Below are 18,868 nucleotides of genomic sequence, written 5' to 3'. Positions count from 1 at the left end.
AAATTAACAACGTCGGCAACCAAGTTTACATGTTTTCCTGATGTTAGCATGTAGCTACTAGGGGTGTAACGATCCACTGATCTGGATCAATTTATCGATGTAATGAACAACGATCTAGTTTGATTGATGCAAAGTGAAAACATCGATCCATACCATCATCTTTAGGATATGCTTTTATTTTGAAAGTCTGTCACCAACTGTAGTAGGCAGATAATGGTGAGCTGCCAAGAGACACGGTGAGGATAAGGTTATCTAGTCAGGAAACAACTCAGCAGTGTGGAAATATTTTGGATTATGGAGAAAATACGGGTCAACAGACAAAGCATGCCCTCACCAGACAAAACACAACATAACGTTACCTGCCCGGACAAGCATCTCACTCCACTAACTTCTTATTATAGCAGTATCAGCTGCTCAGATTCAACAATCTTGGGCTGAAAAAACGTGCATGCAGGCAGAAATTCAACTGAGCTGTTCTGTCTGGAGATGCAGTGACTTAAACCAACAGTTAGTAAGAAAAATAATAATGTTACATGTAATTTGTTAAGCTATGAGTAGAGGAAAAAAAATCAGCTAGCCGCTAGATTAATTTATGAAATGTAAACATGCTTAAGTTAATGATGTGTGACCTGGACCTTGACAGTTATTACTGAGTTGAATGTGATACTTTTGTTGAATGAACTTGTTTTAATCCATGTTTTTTGGCTGTTGGGAGAAGTTTGCCTTCAGGTCTTTAAGCCAGGCAGACCTGATAGGAAAAACATGATGGTTTGGGTTAAAATTAAAGGTCTCTCTGACAGAAAGCCCAAAAAGTTCACTTATCCCATGGGCTGTTTTATGTGTTAGTGGAGCCGATCCCAGGTGACATTGGTCGAGAGGTGGGGTACACCCTGGACAGGTCACAAGACTATCACTGGGCTGACCGGACCGGACTAAACTCACACGCCTAACTGGCACTGCCGCAAAAATCATCGGTCTTCACACACCCAACCGCATTAACAGGGCTATCACACGTATCGCAACCTCAATAGAACAGGACACAGGTATAAAACACTGAGGTGCAGAAGGGCTCGCTTCAGGAAAAGCCTGATTCCTGCAGCCGTAGCTGCTCTGAACAACAGGCCCCGTTAATTGTATCGTGTTTATATGCTGTATATATGTCTTTACTTTTTATGTGCAGCTCGCCAGTATGATATATTCTGATGGTGTCAGTGTTTGTATGTCATTGTTTTTCATGCTGAGTCCAACAAGTACAGTGCTGTGGAAGAGAATTTCCCCTTGGGGACAATAAAACCTAACTAACTAACTAACTAACTAACTAACTGACACATAGAGACAGACAACTATTCACACTCACATTCACATCTACTGACAATTTAGAGTCACCAGTTAACCTGCGTGTCTTTGGACTGTTGGAGGAAGCTGGAGAACACGGAGAAAACTCACACTGGCAGAGGGAGAACATGCAAACTCCACACAAAAGAGCTCTCAGACCCTAGAGTTCAAACCCCCTAAGCCTTGGTTCAAACCAGGAACCCTGTTGCTGTGAGCCAGCAATGCTAACCACTGCACCACCGCACAGAGTATCAGAATGATCTGAGGTATTTGTTCACGGAGACTACTTGAAGACTACTTGAAGGTATGTTTACCTCATTGTTAGAAACTTTGGCCATGTTTAATATGAACGTTCTCCATTGTAACAATATAAATACAACACAATATATGAAAAAGTATCAGAATAACATCCTATTTCACATGGAAAGATTGTGACAAAGTCCAGTCCACACACACACACACACACACACACACACACACACACACACACACACGCCCTTTATTTCTGGTAAAGAAACAAACAAAAGGAAGGTTAACATGGAAACTTTTCATTACATTGCTCAGATCTGTCTCCAAAATCCTCCAATCCTCCCCCGACATTAACTATTTCCTGTAATAACACTCAGTAGTTCACTCTGTACGATGGTTTATTCTATAATGAGCTGTAAATTGAGATTTTACATCATGGGATTGTTAGCAGACAGTACTTTTTTCATTCTATCATGGGAATATTTTATAGGCCCTATATGGAGCATAAATTTCACATTGGGACAGACAGCAGCATATACAGTGCACTTTAGAGTAAATACAGAGAGATATCAGACATAGCCTTTGTCTGACATTTCCCTTATTGTAGCTCCAGAAATAATTTACACAAGGATAAATAAAACACCTAGTTATTTCTTCTAATCCACCCATCTAATAGACACAGTTTACTGTGGACTGCATTAGCAGCTGGAATCTTGCAATCTGTGGAGGGAGCAATGTATTTTTGTGTATTTAAGTAAAAAATATGAGTCTAAACAAATCTGTGATGCTAAGATAAATCACAAAAGAGCAGGATGTGGGGGGATGATATTATATCTATGTTCCTTTAAAACAGGAAATGTTATGAATGTTCGACAATTGTTTCTCCTCCCTGAAGAGTGATTTACTCAAAAAGTCAGTCGCATTATTACAACAAGGTTTTTTTTCCAAGTCCTCCTCCAAAGAAAATCAAGGATTTAACCTTGTTAACATGTCCACAGGATGTTTTTATATGCTACAAGACATATCATAAGCGAAATAGCAGGAAACAGTTAATGCCATGGCTGAGCATTTCCACCTTGGAACTGCCAACACGCTCTCACTCCCCACTCATCAAATACAGCAGCTTGATCGCTCTAGGTAGCCCTCTAGCGTCAATTTCTGACACTCACGGATTCTGTGTCAATTTTTGGCTCATTACATGAAAAATGTCTTTTTAAGGCAAACTTTGTGTTGACAGGAAACATGGCTGTGTGTCATTAACACTATAGGTTTAAGCAAAAATACATTACTTGCTCAGGTTTAGAAAAAAGATCATGGTTTGGGTTAAAATAAGTGTGTTTGTTATGTAACTTTACTCAGTAAATAACAATGATGTCATGTGACACGCATATTACATGATGTTAACTATGCAACAAAGTTAAAAAGTATCAGCCTTGACTTTTGGTTTCACATGGGACACAAACAGCGGTCTCCTGGGTGAAAGTCCTGTTTGTTTGACTCATCCACCTCCACTCTCCCTCCCACTCTGAGGTTACTCTCTCGCTTGCCGTGGATGGGTTTACATTAGCTGTGTCTCAGTTCAGGGGCTGCAGCCTTCAAAGGCTGCATTTGAAGACCAATTGCCAACACAATGGCGCGACCAAGGCTGTAACATTTCTAAGGCTCCTTCAAATGCGGCCAAGAAATGCAGCCTTCTTTCCTAGAATTTGGAGGATGCAACGGATGAATCCTTCCTGACCCAGCCATCCCAAGATGCATTGCGCCGGTGACGATTATATATTAAGTTAGGTTAACTAACAGTTGTTAACTAGCTATAGTTTTACTGTTGTTAACATTCCAATTAGCTAGCAAGTTAACTCCGTCTTTCGTCAAGCACAGCTGATTGCTAGGTTACAGTAATGCCAACTAGTTGGGGCGAACAACTGGTGATGCAACCAGGACATCCTCTGCAGACCAGACTGTCCCATTTCGGAAACCGTTCGGTTTGGCTTATGCGGCCTTTAAAGAACGTTGCCGACATCGACCACGAAGGCCATGTCCTTCAAAGGTTGCAGCCCCTGAATGGAGACACAGCTATTGTAGTTGAAAGCCCAGTGCGTGTAATACAGATGCTTAAGGGTGTCTTGTGCATTGAAATCAGATGCCCACAGCTACTTATCAAACTGCTGTATTTGGCCCCCTGGAAATGAGAACAGGCTGGAGCTGCAGTGCACCAATGACAGCCTGAGAAACAGATTCAGACAGCCGGGGTTTGTTACATCACAAAGTTAAGGAACCAATCCCGTCAACTTGTGACACGAAGGGCATCAGATGAAAACCCAGGCAGTGAAGTAGTTTCATTTTCACTTCAGCTTGTAAGAGCTGGTGATCAAGAACAAGGTTAATCTAACACTTCATGAGCTGTTTGATAACGTTTTGTGTCTAATGTTGTAGAGGGCGATGAGCAGAGGGCGGGTACTTATATTCAAAATAATAGATCCGCACATACTGTACTAAAAGAGGCAAACGTGTAGGTCACATCTAAGAAATTTCAAGGCATTAAAGGATTTTTTCATGCAAAAACATCTAAATATGTAATTTTAATAAACTGATATGAGTTTTTTGGGGTTCAAGCAATGCCTGGAGGAAAACTTCAAGATAATAAACACTGTAACTGTCCTCCCCATCACCACTGGTAATTGTGAAGATATTTTTTCTTATCTATCACCATAAAAGTATGAATGATGACACAAAGATTTCTATAAATAGTTCTGTTTGTTCACTTTTCTGCAATTCCATCTGCTGTTTTAGATATATTTTAGTATTTTAGAGGCTGAGCACTGAAACACGAGCCCACACACATTACAAAAATAACGTACAGCCGGATCTGGAACAATGACTTGTGAAGTAAAGCCAGTTATCCCGATCAACACTGACCACGTTCATACTCATTGTTCCTCAGTCATGTTTCTGTAAACAGGGACGTGCTGGGGGTCCCAACACCGAAAAACTACACACCACACATACACACTCCTGCTGGCAACCAGGCGGGTGTGACTTCTGTGGAGAGAGTGTGACTATTAAAGTATTTTGGCATTGGAGTCGTAGACGTGTTTTTATTTAAAGAAAAACAAAAAGTGGGAAGCTCGAGATGACGAAAACCCTTTTTTTGACAGTATCAAAGATTTTCTGGAAGGCATGGGACCCCTGCAAGGACGCTGGGCCTTACATGCCGTGGACAGACAACAGGTTCAGGGATAACTGCTGTCATTAAGGAAAAAGCATGTCAACATTAGAGGAACGTAAAGGAGTCGTAATTAGCATTAAAAACAATATCTTTGCCAGAAAAGGAAATGTATATGAATAACAGAACCATACAAGGTCAATTATTGAAGCCAGAGAGCTTTCTTTAAAAAGTGTGGCCTATAAACACATCTAGCAATACAGACATGCACAGTCATAGTGAGCTGACCAGAGATAAGCTTCCCTGAACCACACAACTGGCAAACAACATCCTGTGCATCCCTCCCTCTCGACTCCCCACCACCTCCACTCATATGACCTCTTCTCTGTCATCGCCATGTTTAATTATGGACCGTCTCATTTCGACAGCAGGGGGGGAGGAAAACAAAGCACAGATCTTTCTGCGCAGCCAAACAGCAGCGTGTCTAGAAAGCTTGCCACCCCGCCAACATCGAGGTCCTCGAGCGTTCTGATTCTCAGAAGGAGAAAGTGAACAGCAGAAATCAATTTTGACCTGATTTTTTTTTCTTTTTTTTTTTTTACTTGAAGCAACGGTTACCAAACTGTACGCCAGCAGGCTGCACTGGGTCTGCTGGCTGCTTGAGTCGTAGTTGTTTCCATGGCAACCGCTGGACCAACTGAACACAAGCACTGAGGAGACACTTAGCAATGCTGTTTATTCCCCATCATTCTCAGAAGTGATGCTAAACTGATAACTCATTTTTCCAGCGCTCTCATTGGTCCACAGATTGGCGGTGGTGGTATGTGTGTGTGTCTTGAGTGTGTGTGCGCATAAAACTGTATCCATGTAATCCTCATGCAAGTAAATACAGGCAACTAATGAAATGTATTTTTGTGGAGAAACAATTACGCAACGAGGGACCATATCACATTCAGGTGTATTAATGCTTCAATTTTGATACACTGCAGCCTATCTGAATCCTCTGAGTAAAAGGTGTGGTGCGTGTGAGTGTGTGTGTGTGGGTGATCCCATCAGTCAGCACCCATCCTGGTCGTGAGCAAAGTGTACATGTGACAGGTATCCTTGTTAAAATGCTGCTGCTGCGTTAAACACACAAATTATTTATCAAGAAGGCTGTGGAAAGGACTGCGTGGAGTGAATATCGGATTCTCCTCCGATCACACCGCCTCCTCCTTTGCTTATACAGGGTGTCTTATTCTATAGCTGCGGCTGTGCACAGGTGATCATTGCACGCTGACACTTCCTCCACTGGGACCCAAGCACCAGTCCCATCTTAATGCATGATGCACACAAGGTTATTCCAGCACCAGGAGCTGCTGTGAAACTGTGAACAGCTGATACAGTTGATACGGTGTGAGATTTGCTCTGATTAAAATGCCTCGCTGTGTAACATCCTGGAAATGTGAAAACTGAGTAAACAACCATTTGGAAAGTTTGACGTGAGCGGACTAAGCGCATTACTACATAAGCAGTACATTATTATTTAAACTCTATTCCCTTATCTTATCTACTGAATTAAAAAATAAATAAAACCACACTTTAAACACTTAGTGGGAGCTTGACAAGGAGACCAGTGAAACATATTGACTGTCCCCTGACCCAGAGTCCACGTCGAGGCCTGATTTGCCCTCTGTGCTATTTAATGGGCTTTTAGGGGCCTAACCCACCATCTCTGCTGTGGCCAAAGATCAAAGATCCATCCCAAAATGCATTAGCTTACGCTTCATTAACATGCCATAGAAAAGGATAAAGAAATCGTTGTAGTATCTGTGAATGTACAGTATTAGCCTTCGAGGTGTGTGAAAACCCAGGCCCATGTGTATGCAGAGAAAAGGGGGTTAGAGTGACCTGCCTGTTGCTCTGACGCAGGCTCTGATAAGACTGTCCCATGTGACGCAACAGTTAGCAGAAACGCCAAGGGCTGGGTATTTTTAGGAACCAGTCTTTGACCTCTCACAGCACTTGTGTCAACAGCATCCACACAACAATGCTGGCCGTTGTCGGGGACCATAAAGCAAACAACGTTGGGGTGAGGAATACACAATTATGAGTCTCAGTGACAAAATCAGCAAAACAATGGCTTTGACAAACCTGTCGGCAGTGATCAAAGTGTGTGAAAAGCAGCGGAGCGGCGTCTATAAAACGTGCTTTACTGGTGCATTTTTCAGATTTAATCCTGGACAGAAGCACGTTCTGTACTGTACATGTCAGTTTTCACACTCAAACAGACACCCACACATACAGGCAGGACAATAGTTTTGTGATGTTACTTCCCAAAGAAAAACAAACAGCAGCAATTCTGACAAACATTCAATAGAGACTATAAGGGAAGGTGACAACCACAACAAAGCATGGGCTGGTGTGTGTGTGCGTGTGCGTGTGTGTGTGTGTATTGATGGGTGGCTGGGTGGGACGTGCACATGTGTATGTACTGTACTGCTATGGCTAATTGATTTCAGCTGAGGAGTCTGAGGATCACCAACATGGCAACAGAAACAGCAGAGTGAAGCGAACATGACGTCTCCATTACAAAACCACTTTGATTAGAGTTTGTTTTGAAAGCAGTCCTGTGTGTTACAAGGTGGTTCGGGCTCTTAAATACTGTAGTTTATGGTGTGAGTGTGTACAATATGACACTCGCAGTGAAGCTATGAACAGACACGCAATTCTACTGTATGCAGCTGCAAAAATAGACATACCAACCAACGCCAAGAGAAATACAGATTAGGAAAAACGCAGATGGACTGCATGTGATGTGAAAGGTTTGAAGGGATTAAAGGTCCATAAATTTCAAGAGTCAAACATGAAATACTCCTCATGTGGCGGGCAGACACCATTGAAATGTCTGCAGGAGCCTCAGTTTGCTCCGGTCTAATGTGACATAATAAAAACACGATAACAACTCTGAAAAGAAATCTATTACTCATACTAATACATGTTGTCATCTACAAACATTACGCAATTATATAACCGTATATTTTGGCAAAGAAATCATGATAATGATATTTTTAAAAGTTCTAAAATAAACTATTTTAAGATTAAATATTTATGACTACATATGCAACTAGTTTGTAAACAATAAACTCTTAATTTATTATAAGGATGCTTAACAGTCAATAACTCAGTTAATCTGCCTTTTCAGGAATGTGTGAGTGTGCTTTGAACACATTTGATTGACTGTGACTGGGCAACATAAGCAAACATACGGGACATCACCTTTTTCCAAGTGAACCTCCACTTCAAACCAGTAAAAGGGGTGCAGAGAAATATACATAACCACACAGAAAATCTCTCATGTGAAGTGACTTTAATTATTGTCATTTAAAATGTTGTCTTCATGTCCAGGGATACTTAACTTGCTATGCTCAGGAGCCACATGTGTAAAATGACAGGAGGCCAGAGGCCAGTTAATGAGCAAACATTAATAATATTGATCAGATAAAATGAATCAACATGAAAAGGCCCATAACTCATCTGTCTTTGAGAAGTATTTGTTTTTAAATTAAATGGTTTAGTATTGGCTTGAGGTGGCAAAATGAAGGCAAATTCATAAGTCCATTTTTAATTGAATAACATGTTCTCAAGCTTTTGACATTTGCTGTCCTTAGTCGTCTTTGCCAAGAGGTAAAACCATTTACAGGTGTATGCAGGGGTGCTTCTAGGATATCTTTCCCTTGCACTTTTTTTGACAGATAAGCTCTATTTTGATGCCTTTTTATATATCCCAGAAATAGAAAAGGAGTCTTATTTACATTCGCAATACAAAAAGGAATTTTCAGTCGTTCACTTGTATATGAATAACCTATTAATTGACAGGTTATTGGAGTATCGTGTTTATGTGTTTGAGCATGTAAATATCAAATCCAGGTCACAAAAAACAGGATAAGGCCTTATCCTGTTTACGAGAAACCTGAATATGCAAGGTGAAGTACTCCAATAGAAACTGGGATACTGTAGCATGTATACACCTTATTCCAGTTATTGATGGCTGCCAATTATCTGCTCAGGTGCAGCTGATACCTTACTTACATGGAATCCGTTTATCTTCATTATGAATTGGAAAATGGTTGGCGTAGGATGTGGCTCATGATGAAACTGGTTTTTAGGGCCTTAAAAGAATCTTTAATGAGGTTCTCCTCAGTCTTTTTAAGGTCGTCACAGAGCTGCCGACCCAGATGTGGTGATAAGAAGCACCACTGACACTGACCCCTGACCTTTTGCCCCATGTTTCTGAGGCATTTAGGTCGGGTGAAGAAGTGTCGAAGCTCTCTCAACAAGGTGTCCATAAATTTTTGTGCATTTATGATTTTTTTTTTTTTTTTTTTTTTGCATTTTGTGTGTGTGATCCTCATGTCTCAGGCATTTCTGCTTTTACTGAGTTTGAAATAAATAAAAGTGCATTCAAGAACCACACACAGCTGGTCACTGATTTAACTCCACTCCACTCAGCTCATAAAACTACAGTCTGATATACAAATACAATAAAGTATTTACTTTACAGATGATGGATTAATCTATCCACTCACTCACTCAGCTACTCATACTTTTCCTGTAATCAACTCATAAGGAGGGGGGAGAAACCCGACTACACAGATTCCCTTTCAATTCCCCGTTTAAATCTGCAGTGCCGTCAAACAGAAGTTGGCAATGAAAAGACGACAGAAAAGCAGATCTGCATTTACATCATTCTTCACACACAACTTTATCATCATCCATACCCGTGAACACCAACCGAAACCCTGTGAGGTTAATGAGTTATCGGAGAAAGAGGAAATACTTGCACACAAGCGTGAAACAGTGATTGATGGCACTGTTTTACTGTGTCACATATACTACACTGGTGACCTTAGGAATAAACAGCATGGCCGGGCTGCAGCTATCTCATGACATTCATTCACTTAACGACGGCAAACAATGTTTGAGCCTGTGATGGATTGCACTACGGTACATCATGTATGATGTTACAGAACACACAGCACTTACTGAGTTCCCATGAATCCCTAACCTCTTCCTGTAGTTCAGTAATTAATTTATAATCACAATATTATAACAAAGTGATCTGTCTTTACAGGACTTGTATGGGTTGTAGTCCAGCTACCACGTGAGAGGATATGTTACTGATTGCATACCTTACAGTCATGGCAGAGACATTAAAGTGACACTCAGTGATTTACAATTAGGTCTAATATCCCCCTATTGTTTTCATCTAATGGCCTTCCCATTATGTTTTCCATAACTCTTCCCCAAGGAGATGACAGTTATGAAACATCTATGGCTGCACAGAAAGCGAGCAGCCACCATACCCGCCCCCCACGACACCACCACCAGTCGACCTCACCCTTGTCACCCCACCCTTGGAGAAAAGTACAAAGCGTCCCTTGTGTGAGAGCACAGAGACCTGAGTGATACTGCTTTATATCATGGTATTCTCCCACTGTCACACAACAGTACACACTCACACACATACAGCCGGCCAGCCGGGGCAGCTCATTCAGCCCGCTGACCTTCAGCGAGCCCCTAGGTCCTTGGCATGACGCACAAACAACACACTGTACAGAAAGACGTATAAGCTCCAGAATATATGTAAATACACATATACAACATAGCGACAAAACACAGAAGAGCAACACTGCGTCCGCTGTGTTGCTAGTTCTCACGGTACAACACCACGCTATCATAAACACCATGACAGGAGATGTTTTTAATGCGTTCAGACTTGTAGTTCTGTAATAGTGTGTACAGTTCAGTTAAATTACAGCTATAACTTACTACTATATGTCACAAATGACAGTTTTCTGATGTACTCAATTACTTATCAACTACTTTAACCTCAGTGTTTCCAGGTTTTTGTAGCACTTAAAGTAGATTCATATTTTAAAGAAACATTTCAGGCATGTAACTAATAATTATTTTGTTATCGTTAACTCTGCCGATTATTTTCACGATTAATCAATCCATAGTTTGATCTACAGTGTCAGAAAATCATGAAGAATGACCATCAAAATTTAATAAAGCCTAGAACTAGATGGCACTTGACTTGTGGTACTAAAAGTGCCAAAAATAAATAGATAAATAAAAGAAAAACTGCAATGATTCTTTCCAGAAACCATGATCCACTCACACAAGATACTCCACAGACCTTGTCGTGAGCAGTTTAATTTAGGAACTTTTTTCTTTCTACTGTACTACATCCGCCAAACGTATCACCCCACAGAAGGAAGCGTGCATCTTTTCATGGACGAGAGGGTCGTGCTCTTGACAGAGCAAGATATAAACATTAATGACATCTTCATGGGCAGTTAACATTGGCTAGCTCAGTGCTGCCAACAGCAGATGCGTGCTTCCTTTTGTGCAGTGATACAATTGGCGGGTGAAGTTCAGTAACGAGAAAATAGTTCCGACATGAACCTGCTCACAACAAGGGATGAACTGTGCCTTTAAGTAAAGAAAAATAATCATGTGTGTAATTCATTACATGACATATTTTGTACCTCAGAAAAGTTGAAAGGAGTCGCTCACAGTGACCAAAGACTGTAAAAATATTGGGTGTAGCTACCGTGATGTCACCCATTGGTTTGTGGACTCCTGTTTTATAGCTTTGAGTTTGGCATTCTGGTTGTCACCATCTTGGTTTTTTGGAGCCAGAAGTGACCAGATGTGGGCGAGTCACTGGTGCGGTGTAGGAGTGAAGGGTGGATCTGACAGAGAAGCCAAGGGCGCTATCAGCAGACAACCTGTCACTCAGTGGCTCAAGTGGCCTGCCCTTATGTGTTTAAGCTCTAATAAAATGTAAAAGTTATGTGTAAATTCAACCCCCATAGAGTTGTTATAACAGGGTAAACTAGCTACTGAGACCAAAACTGTTTTATGTGCTATACTGTAAACATGTTTATTTCTACTGTGAAGTTGGGCATTCTAACATGGGGGTCTATGGGGGTTGACCGACTTCTGGATCCAGCTTCAAGTGGGCATTCAAAGAACTGCAGATGTGGGCACTTCCGTGTTGGCTTCATTTTTCAACCCCGGAGGTAGCAGCTTGATAGACACACACACGATGACCACATGTCTCTGAAATTCCTCTTAGCAGTGTGTTTGGCATCTTTCAGCTCGTGTTTTGGTTTTGCAGCCTGTAACTTCATTGTTTCAATTCCGTTTCACAGTGCTCATCAACCCTGTTTTCAGCCACAGAAGGTAGCAAAAATCTATAATAAACCTGTAGCACTACATGGCCCACAGATAAAGCTAGTACCTAGCTGGTGAACATAGGGAAGGATTTTGCAAAATGATTGCTAATGATGCTCAGTGTCAGCTGGGTGTGTGAGGACTGAATCATACAGACTGAATAGAGATGAATCTATTGCAAAGTCCAAAACCTGTTCATCAGGAGAGAGTTATCAGCTTGATGCAGGCAGTTTAAACGTCTACACAGCCACGTCTTACCCTTATGAAAACATGCTTTATGTTGAAACATTACTTGCTACATGTTATCAAAAACCTCCAACTATAAGTTTTTTCTAGACCCCATAATGCTAGATCCTTTGGAGAAAGTTATCTTGAACAATGCTTAGCTACGCAACACACATCTGCACAGATGGAAACACCAAAGGGTCAGTGAATTAGAAGAGGTAAAACCCAACTTGATCAGAGTATGATGAGTCTCCACCCTGTTCAATGTCAGTGTCAGTTCAAGTCAACCAATAAACAGTCAAACAGTCAGACATCAAGGCTCCCTTACCTGTTTCCAGAGGAACTGGTCTTCCTGATTGATCTGCCAGGTGGTGACCACGTGTATGATGGACAGCACTGCTCCACTCAGCACCGCCGCCCTCATCCTCACAGGCAGCAGAGTGTAGATGATGTAGATGAAGAACACTGACCACCAGATACCTTCTGAGGCGCTCCTGGGTGCCACCATGAACACCCCGAACACCTGTACCGTCAGCAAGACTCCGATCACCAGGTAACTGACCATCCACATGTAGTCCTGGTGGAAGCCGTTGCGGTTGCACACCACCATAAGAGCCATGAAGAGTGCCATCGCCACCGACAGGGTTGACGAATAGGCCACGTGAGGGGCGGCGTGGACACAGTGGAAGGTCAGCATGATGCCGCACACGATCACAAGTACCCCCATGAGCATGGTCAAGGAGCTCTGGTTCAGCCTGAAGAAGTAACGCTGGTAGAGGCGCTCCAGCTTGCGGGACTGGAATTTTTTCGACTGGAACACCTGCACCACCCTGAGCCAGCAGTCCGCAGCCGTCATCACTCCTGCTGCGCCGTTGGGACCGTCATCGCCCATGTCCCCACTTCCTCCATTACATCCCCCTTTCCTGCCTTTCAGCTCCCCGTCCTCAAAGCCCAAGTCGACCGATTTCAGCCCCACCCCTTCCCCGGGAGCCCCTCCCCTCTTGCCGTAGTGGTCCTCCTGCCATCCACAACGGACGCCGAAGTTGCCCCCGCCTCCCACGGCTCCCGCCACCCCTCCGCGGTGGTGCTGATGGAGGGGGGCTCCAGAGGGGGGCTCCATAGCATCTGGGTCCCGCAGACAGCTCATGTAACGCGGGTTGCAGAGAGATGAACCTCCCTTCCGTTTGGATTTCTTGCCATTGCGCTCCCCCCACGCAGTCTTGCGGTCGTCCACTCTGGCAACTAGGAAACCACTGAACCAGGACATTCTGTGAGAGCAGAGAGGAATGTTCAGTACAAACAGGTCAAAGATAGATTACAGCTACAGCACTGATACCATGTGGGGGGACCATTTACCTGTTGGGGTTCTGGTACATGTCCCAGCCCTTTCCCTTACAGCCGGTTCACTCATTTATCCCCTTGGACGAAATTTTGAAGAAGTGAGGAGGGGTTTGTAGAGGCCACACTGCAGGGCCGCAGGGTGGGACTGGCTGGATGGGGTCAAAAGGCGCACCAGTCGCTTCACAATGCTCCAGATGTTTGTGCCAGGGCCAGTGATCAGAGACGAAGGTTAATGAGAGGACCAGTCTCTGCTGCCAGGCCTATCTCCACGGCTTCTGCTGGGTCTGGAGGAAAAATCAAACATGTACAGTAGATTGTGTAAAAGACAATGCACAAATAGATCTACGTAGTAGTGAGATCAAGTGAGAAACATCTGATCATGATGCTAATGTGGATGTCTTGTCCAGCCAGTTGATGCTAATACTCATATGAATGAAGAGGCTGGACTCACATTTAGCTCTTTAGTTTGTTGGCATCTCCATCCCAAATCTCACAGGAAATAAAAAGCATCCTTGTCTGCTAAACAAAATAAATCTCATTTCCTGGATACCCAGACATACTTCAGATTTCCTCTCATAAAAACTGAGACAGATTCAAAGAAGAAGAGACTTCCAAATCTACGGGGGAGGAGAGGGGGAGGATAGGACCCAAAATAGCTTGAAGGCTTGGGTTTTTTAAGGTGAACCAGAACTTGCTCGATTTGACCCCCTTGCAAAAACACACCCTCTGGTATAAACACACACAACAGTCAGGTTGGCTGAAGATAAAGAGCGACTCCTTCGAGCTCTGTTTATTATCACAATCGATGATAAACGACGAGTAATAAATACAGATAAATGCAACTGGACAACAGGACACTGTCAAGAGAAATATCAAGCCAGTAATGGGAAACACAGCATGACAGGATCTGTGGGCCCTGCAGCGTTGATCCAAAAGTTGTTTAGAAATTACTAGAAAATCAGGCTACTTTCCTTTTAGCATTATATAACATATATCACAGATGTACATATAATTACATCAGTCTGTTGTTGCTGGATTAAATCTATACGTTAAGATGCTCTTTGAGTACCAGAAGGACAGAGAGCGTCACCTGTGAATGAAACAAGTTTTTAAAATTTACTGTCCATTTCATCATAATCTTTAAATTAATCTTGCTCTTAAAAAGTGTCTGCTGGACGTCCCCGTCTGTTCGACATGACAGATAATGTAGATGGTTTAAATACACTGTGACTTCAGTTCTTGTTAAAGGGACAGTTCATCAACAAAAGGGGACACATATCTAAACAGTAACTTTCCATCTGTAATACTAAGGAACAAGGCATCTTTTGTCTTGTTGCAGTCTCGACTAATAATTCTCATAATCATTCTTTTATATCTCTTTAAAAATAAATACACACACAAATGAACCAAGCTGCAGGTGTGAAGGCAACTTTAAGGGGAAAGTTCACCCCAAAATCAAAGATACATATTTTTCCTCTTACCTGCAGTGCTATTTATCAGTCTAGATTGTCTTGGTATAAGTTGCCAACTGTTGGAGATATCAGTCATAGAGATGTCTGCTTTCTCTCAAGCATAATGGAACTAGACGGCACTCGGTCTGTGGTGCTTAAAGTGCCACAAAATATTTGTGTCTCTCTATTCAAGATAATCCACAGACCTTGTTGTGAACAGTTTTATGTAGGAAACATTTTCTTTCATCCATACTACACCTGCCGACAGTATCACTGTGCAGAAGGAAGCGTGCATCTACTTGTGCTTGTGATAGCGCGAGATGTAAATATTAATGGCATCCTCCTCGGGTGTGCTGTAACATTAGCTAGCTCAGTGGTGCTAGGTGAGCTAGCTGTAGATGCACGCTTCCTACTTTGCTTTCATAAAGTTAGCAGGTGTAGTTCAGTAGAAGGAAAATAGTGCCTACATGAAACTGTTCACAACAAGGTCTGTGGATTATCTTGAGTAACTGGGTCATGATTTCTGGCATCTTTTTGCTGCTTTGAGTACCACAAGCTGAGTGAAATCTAGTTCCATTATGTTGGAGAGAAAACAGACGTCTCTACGGCGGATCTCCAACACTCAGAAGCTCACACAACAATATAGACTGCTAAACAGCACTACAGATAAGGGGAAAAATGCTTTTGTTTTTGGGGTGAACTGTCCTTTTAAATATGTGCTATCAGTGTATTAAACCTTACATCTGATGCACAATTTTTATTTTTTTTTTTAAAGATTTTTTTGGGCCATTTTGCCTTAAATGGACAGGACAGGTAAGCGTGAAGGAGGGAGAGAGAGAGGGGATGACATGCAGCAAAGGGCCACAGGCTGAATTCGAACCTGGGCCGCTGCGGCAACAGCCTTGTACATGGGGCACCTGCTCTACCACTAAGCCACCGACACCCCCTGATGCACAATATTTGATAGAAACTGCTTATTTCTTGCTGCTGTGTGTGTAAAGTAAGTTGTGTCTTGTCAGTCTGTGTGGGCCGGGAACCTCTGAGTGTATGACAGTCATTTGTCTATGAGTAAGGATGCACTGAGACGACACTGCCCTTTCAAAGCGGACCAGGTATTGACCAGACGGGACTGATCTACATTAAATACCGTTCTTTTGCGTTGCTGTTATCACTTGTATTTATTCAGTTGTGGTGGGCCGACACTGGCTCCTTTAAACACGACGATGCCTGCCTTCATTTTGCTTTACAAGAGAATATGAGTTCCACACAGCAAGATATATAGATTGAAATGTGGTAAAAGAGAGCATGTGATTGGCAGATATCCTGGGTTGAGGTATGGTATTGAGAGAGAAAGTCAGATTTATGAAGCTATATTTAAGTTGTGGTCATAGTTGTGATAGAAAATACCTAAAATATTCTTCAAATGTCCTCTAGGGAGTTAAAGTAAGCATGTATTTGATATCTAGGTTTATATATGTAAGTTTAATCTGACCTTATTAATAGTATTAAGACCTCCAATATTACTATAGTAACACTACAGCATTTTTAAATAAGAGTTAATATAATAATAGTGTTGTAATGTGCTCCTTCTCGTCCCGATTGAGTTATAAAACGTCCACATATGCCTGAGCAACTGTTACCAGCTGATCTTACCAGGCCTCCAGACGCCCTGAGCTTCACACAGTGCAGAGAGACACGCAAACGCAACGCAGCCGCTTGTGCTGCCACCACAGCCGCCTCCTCGACCGGCATTTTCACCAGAGAAGTGCGCTGTGTTGTTGAAGCAAAAATAGCATTTCCTCGCTATATCTTGTCTGCATGCGCCTTCTCTGGCACGTATCCCTCCTCCCTGGCAGCGGATCGACAAGACTCAAGGAGAACCAGCCCCCCCCTTCTCTCTCTCTCTCTCTCTCTCTCTCTCTCTCTCTCTCTCTCTCACACACACACACACACCTCCCCTCTCCTCCCACCTCCACCACCACCTCCTCCCCTCCACCTCCCCGGCTGCGTCCCTCACTCCCCTGCACAAGGTCGACCAGCTTGTACCCATTTGCAAACGTCGCGGTGTTGCCAGTCGCTTGGTGTGTGTGTTTGCATGGTGCTTGGCTGTACTCTCCGGTTTCCCCCACTAGCGTTAGGAGAGGGGAGGGGAAGCGGGGAAGCGGAGCAGGGAAGGCGGGGGTGACTGACTATTCCTAGGGGACATTTTCAACCGGACAGCCGCTACACTGGCGTTACAGCGAGCGGAAAGTCATTCATTGTGGGCTTGTTCCAGTTTGACAAGTCCGAAGCTGTGCATGCATCTACCTCTCTGTGTGTGTTTGTGTGTGTGTGTGTGTGTGTGTGTGTGTGTGTGTGTGTGTGTGTGTCAGCCAGATGATACACAGATGCGAAAACAGATCAACCAATTAGGGGAAATCAAAGGTATGCAACGCGCTGAGCTGTATTTTTCTTCCCTTTTCTTCATCATGTGCGGATGATGTGTTTGCGATCCGGTGTATAAATGCCATGCACAGGCAGGCCGTGTGTGAGGGCCCGCATTCAAACAGCGTAGGCTTCTTGTTACATAACACCATGGCCTATGTGACAACCATAGCGGGGACCATAAAACCGTGCCGATGAGTCCGGTTGTCCAAGTTGAGACGAAAACACGCATCTGTCAGCGATTTATTTTAGTGCAAATGTCCTTCAGCCTGCAGCAAAAGCAATAGCTCGCAGTTTAAGTGCACTGACAAACATGAGTCCTGGGTAAATAAACAGATACAAACATGTTATTGCTGCTGCACATTCCTCAGCATCAGTCAGTGGATGGAGGGCTGGCGGTGAATTATTCTCTAAACCCCATCATCTACAACCCCCATGTGTCTCTATAGAGGTAAGCAGGGCATACATGGAGGTGTTTAGTTTAAGTTGTGTTATGGAATATTATCTGCGGCTGATGTGGATCATTAAGAGCATCAGATGCGACCTGCAAGCGGCTCCAGCCTCCGATTGTAGCCCATTAAGATCCCCCAGTACTGTCAGCTGTAATAAGAAACACAATGATGCAGCTCATCCTTTTCCCCTCCTCACAGATATGTTGTTATTGGCCGCCAGTGGAAAACATGTACTGACCGTGTATCCTCTGCCACCACCACCAGTGTGAAGCGGAGGCCTTACAGCAACTGTTGCCAGCTATGTCATTCACTCCAGCAGACGTGGTGTATTGACAGAGAGGTGGCAGAGGCGTCTACGGCTCTGTGCAACAGCGTTTGAGACGTTTGTGTGACAGGAGAACATATATTATATATGTCGGCCTGCAGTGTGCAGCAGCAGCAGCAGTTACAGTGAGAATGACGGACTCACCGTGATCATCTTCTGTTTCCCCGACAGGACCGCAGCAGACAATCCGATTCTGTGTGGTCGCCGGTCGGAGCGGCCAGGGTGGAGGACCATTTGTAGCCTTGCTGCCCAAGGATGGTCCGGTTAAATTGGTCACCCTGTGGTGGATCTCCTCCTGTCGTCTTCTCGCTCCACTCCCTTTCCTCTCCTCCCCCTGACCCTCTCGGCTCCAAGCACCACTGTCAAGACGGGGGAAATACCAACATCACACTTCCGGTTACCGTTTTCAAATTAAACCCGTCACAACCGGCAGTTGTGGCGGAAGTACTCGCATCCTTTAAGTAAATTAGCATTCACGTGAAGAAATTCTAAATGGAAACATCAACTGTCATCTCTGTCCATTAAATGTAACGCTACGGCCAGCAGACCGTAGCTTAGCTTAGCTTGCCTTAGCTTAGCATAAAAATAAAAAGACCGGCAACAGCTAAGTTAACCAAAAACCTAAGTTTAAAAACCAAATTTCACATTTTACACGATACTATATGTTTGACTGTTGCAA

General features: G+C 43.2%; 1 protein-coding gene across 2 annotated transcripts in view; it reads right to left on the bottom strand.

The window, feature by feature from the left end:
• The window catches only part of LOC125891083 (adenylate cyclase type 6-like), a 48,844-nt gene extending 30,291 nt beyond the window's left edge, over positions 1-18,553 (bottom strand). Inside the window, exons 1-3 of one of the 2 annotated variants that reach the window (XM_049580039.1) lie at positions 18,334-18,553; positions 13,553-13,821; positions 12,525-13,464 (exon numbers count right to left, since the gene is read on the bottom strand). In XM_049580039.1, the coding sequence (XP_049435996.1) occupies positions 12,525-13,464; positions 13,553-13,572 (960 nt within the window). In that variant the 5' untranslated portion in view covers positions 13,573-13,821; positions 18,334-18,553. Of the gene's footprint in view, positions 1-12,524; positions 13,465-13,552; positions 13,822-16,641; positions 16,817-18,333 lie in introns of those variants that run through there. The other variant, XM_049580040.1, reaches the window with a different exon arrangement.
• Between the last annotated feature and the right edge of the window lie 315 nt (positions 18,554-18,868).

The sequence above is a fragment of the Epinephelus fuscoguttatus genome, linkage group LG7, assembly GCF_011397635.1.
Source record: "Epinephelus fuscoguttatus linkage group LG7, E.fuscoguttatus.final_Chr_v1".
NCBI classification, from domain to species: domain Eukaryota; kingdom Metazoa; phylum Chordata; class Actinopteri; order Perciformes; family Serranidae; genus Epinephelus; species Epinephelus fuscoguttatus.
Note: the sequence above shows the minus strand (reverse complement) of the source record. Positions and strands in the feature narration are given on the sequence as shown.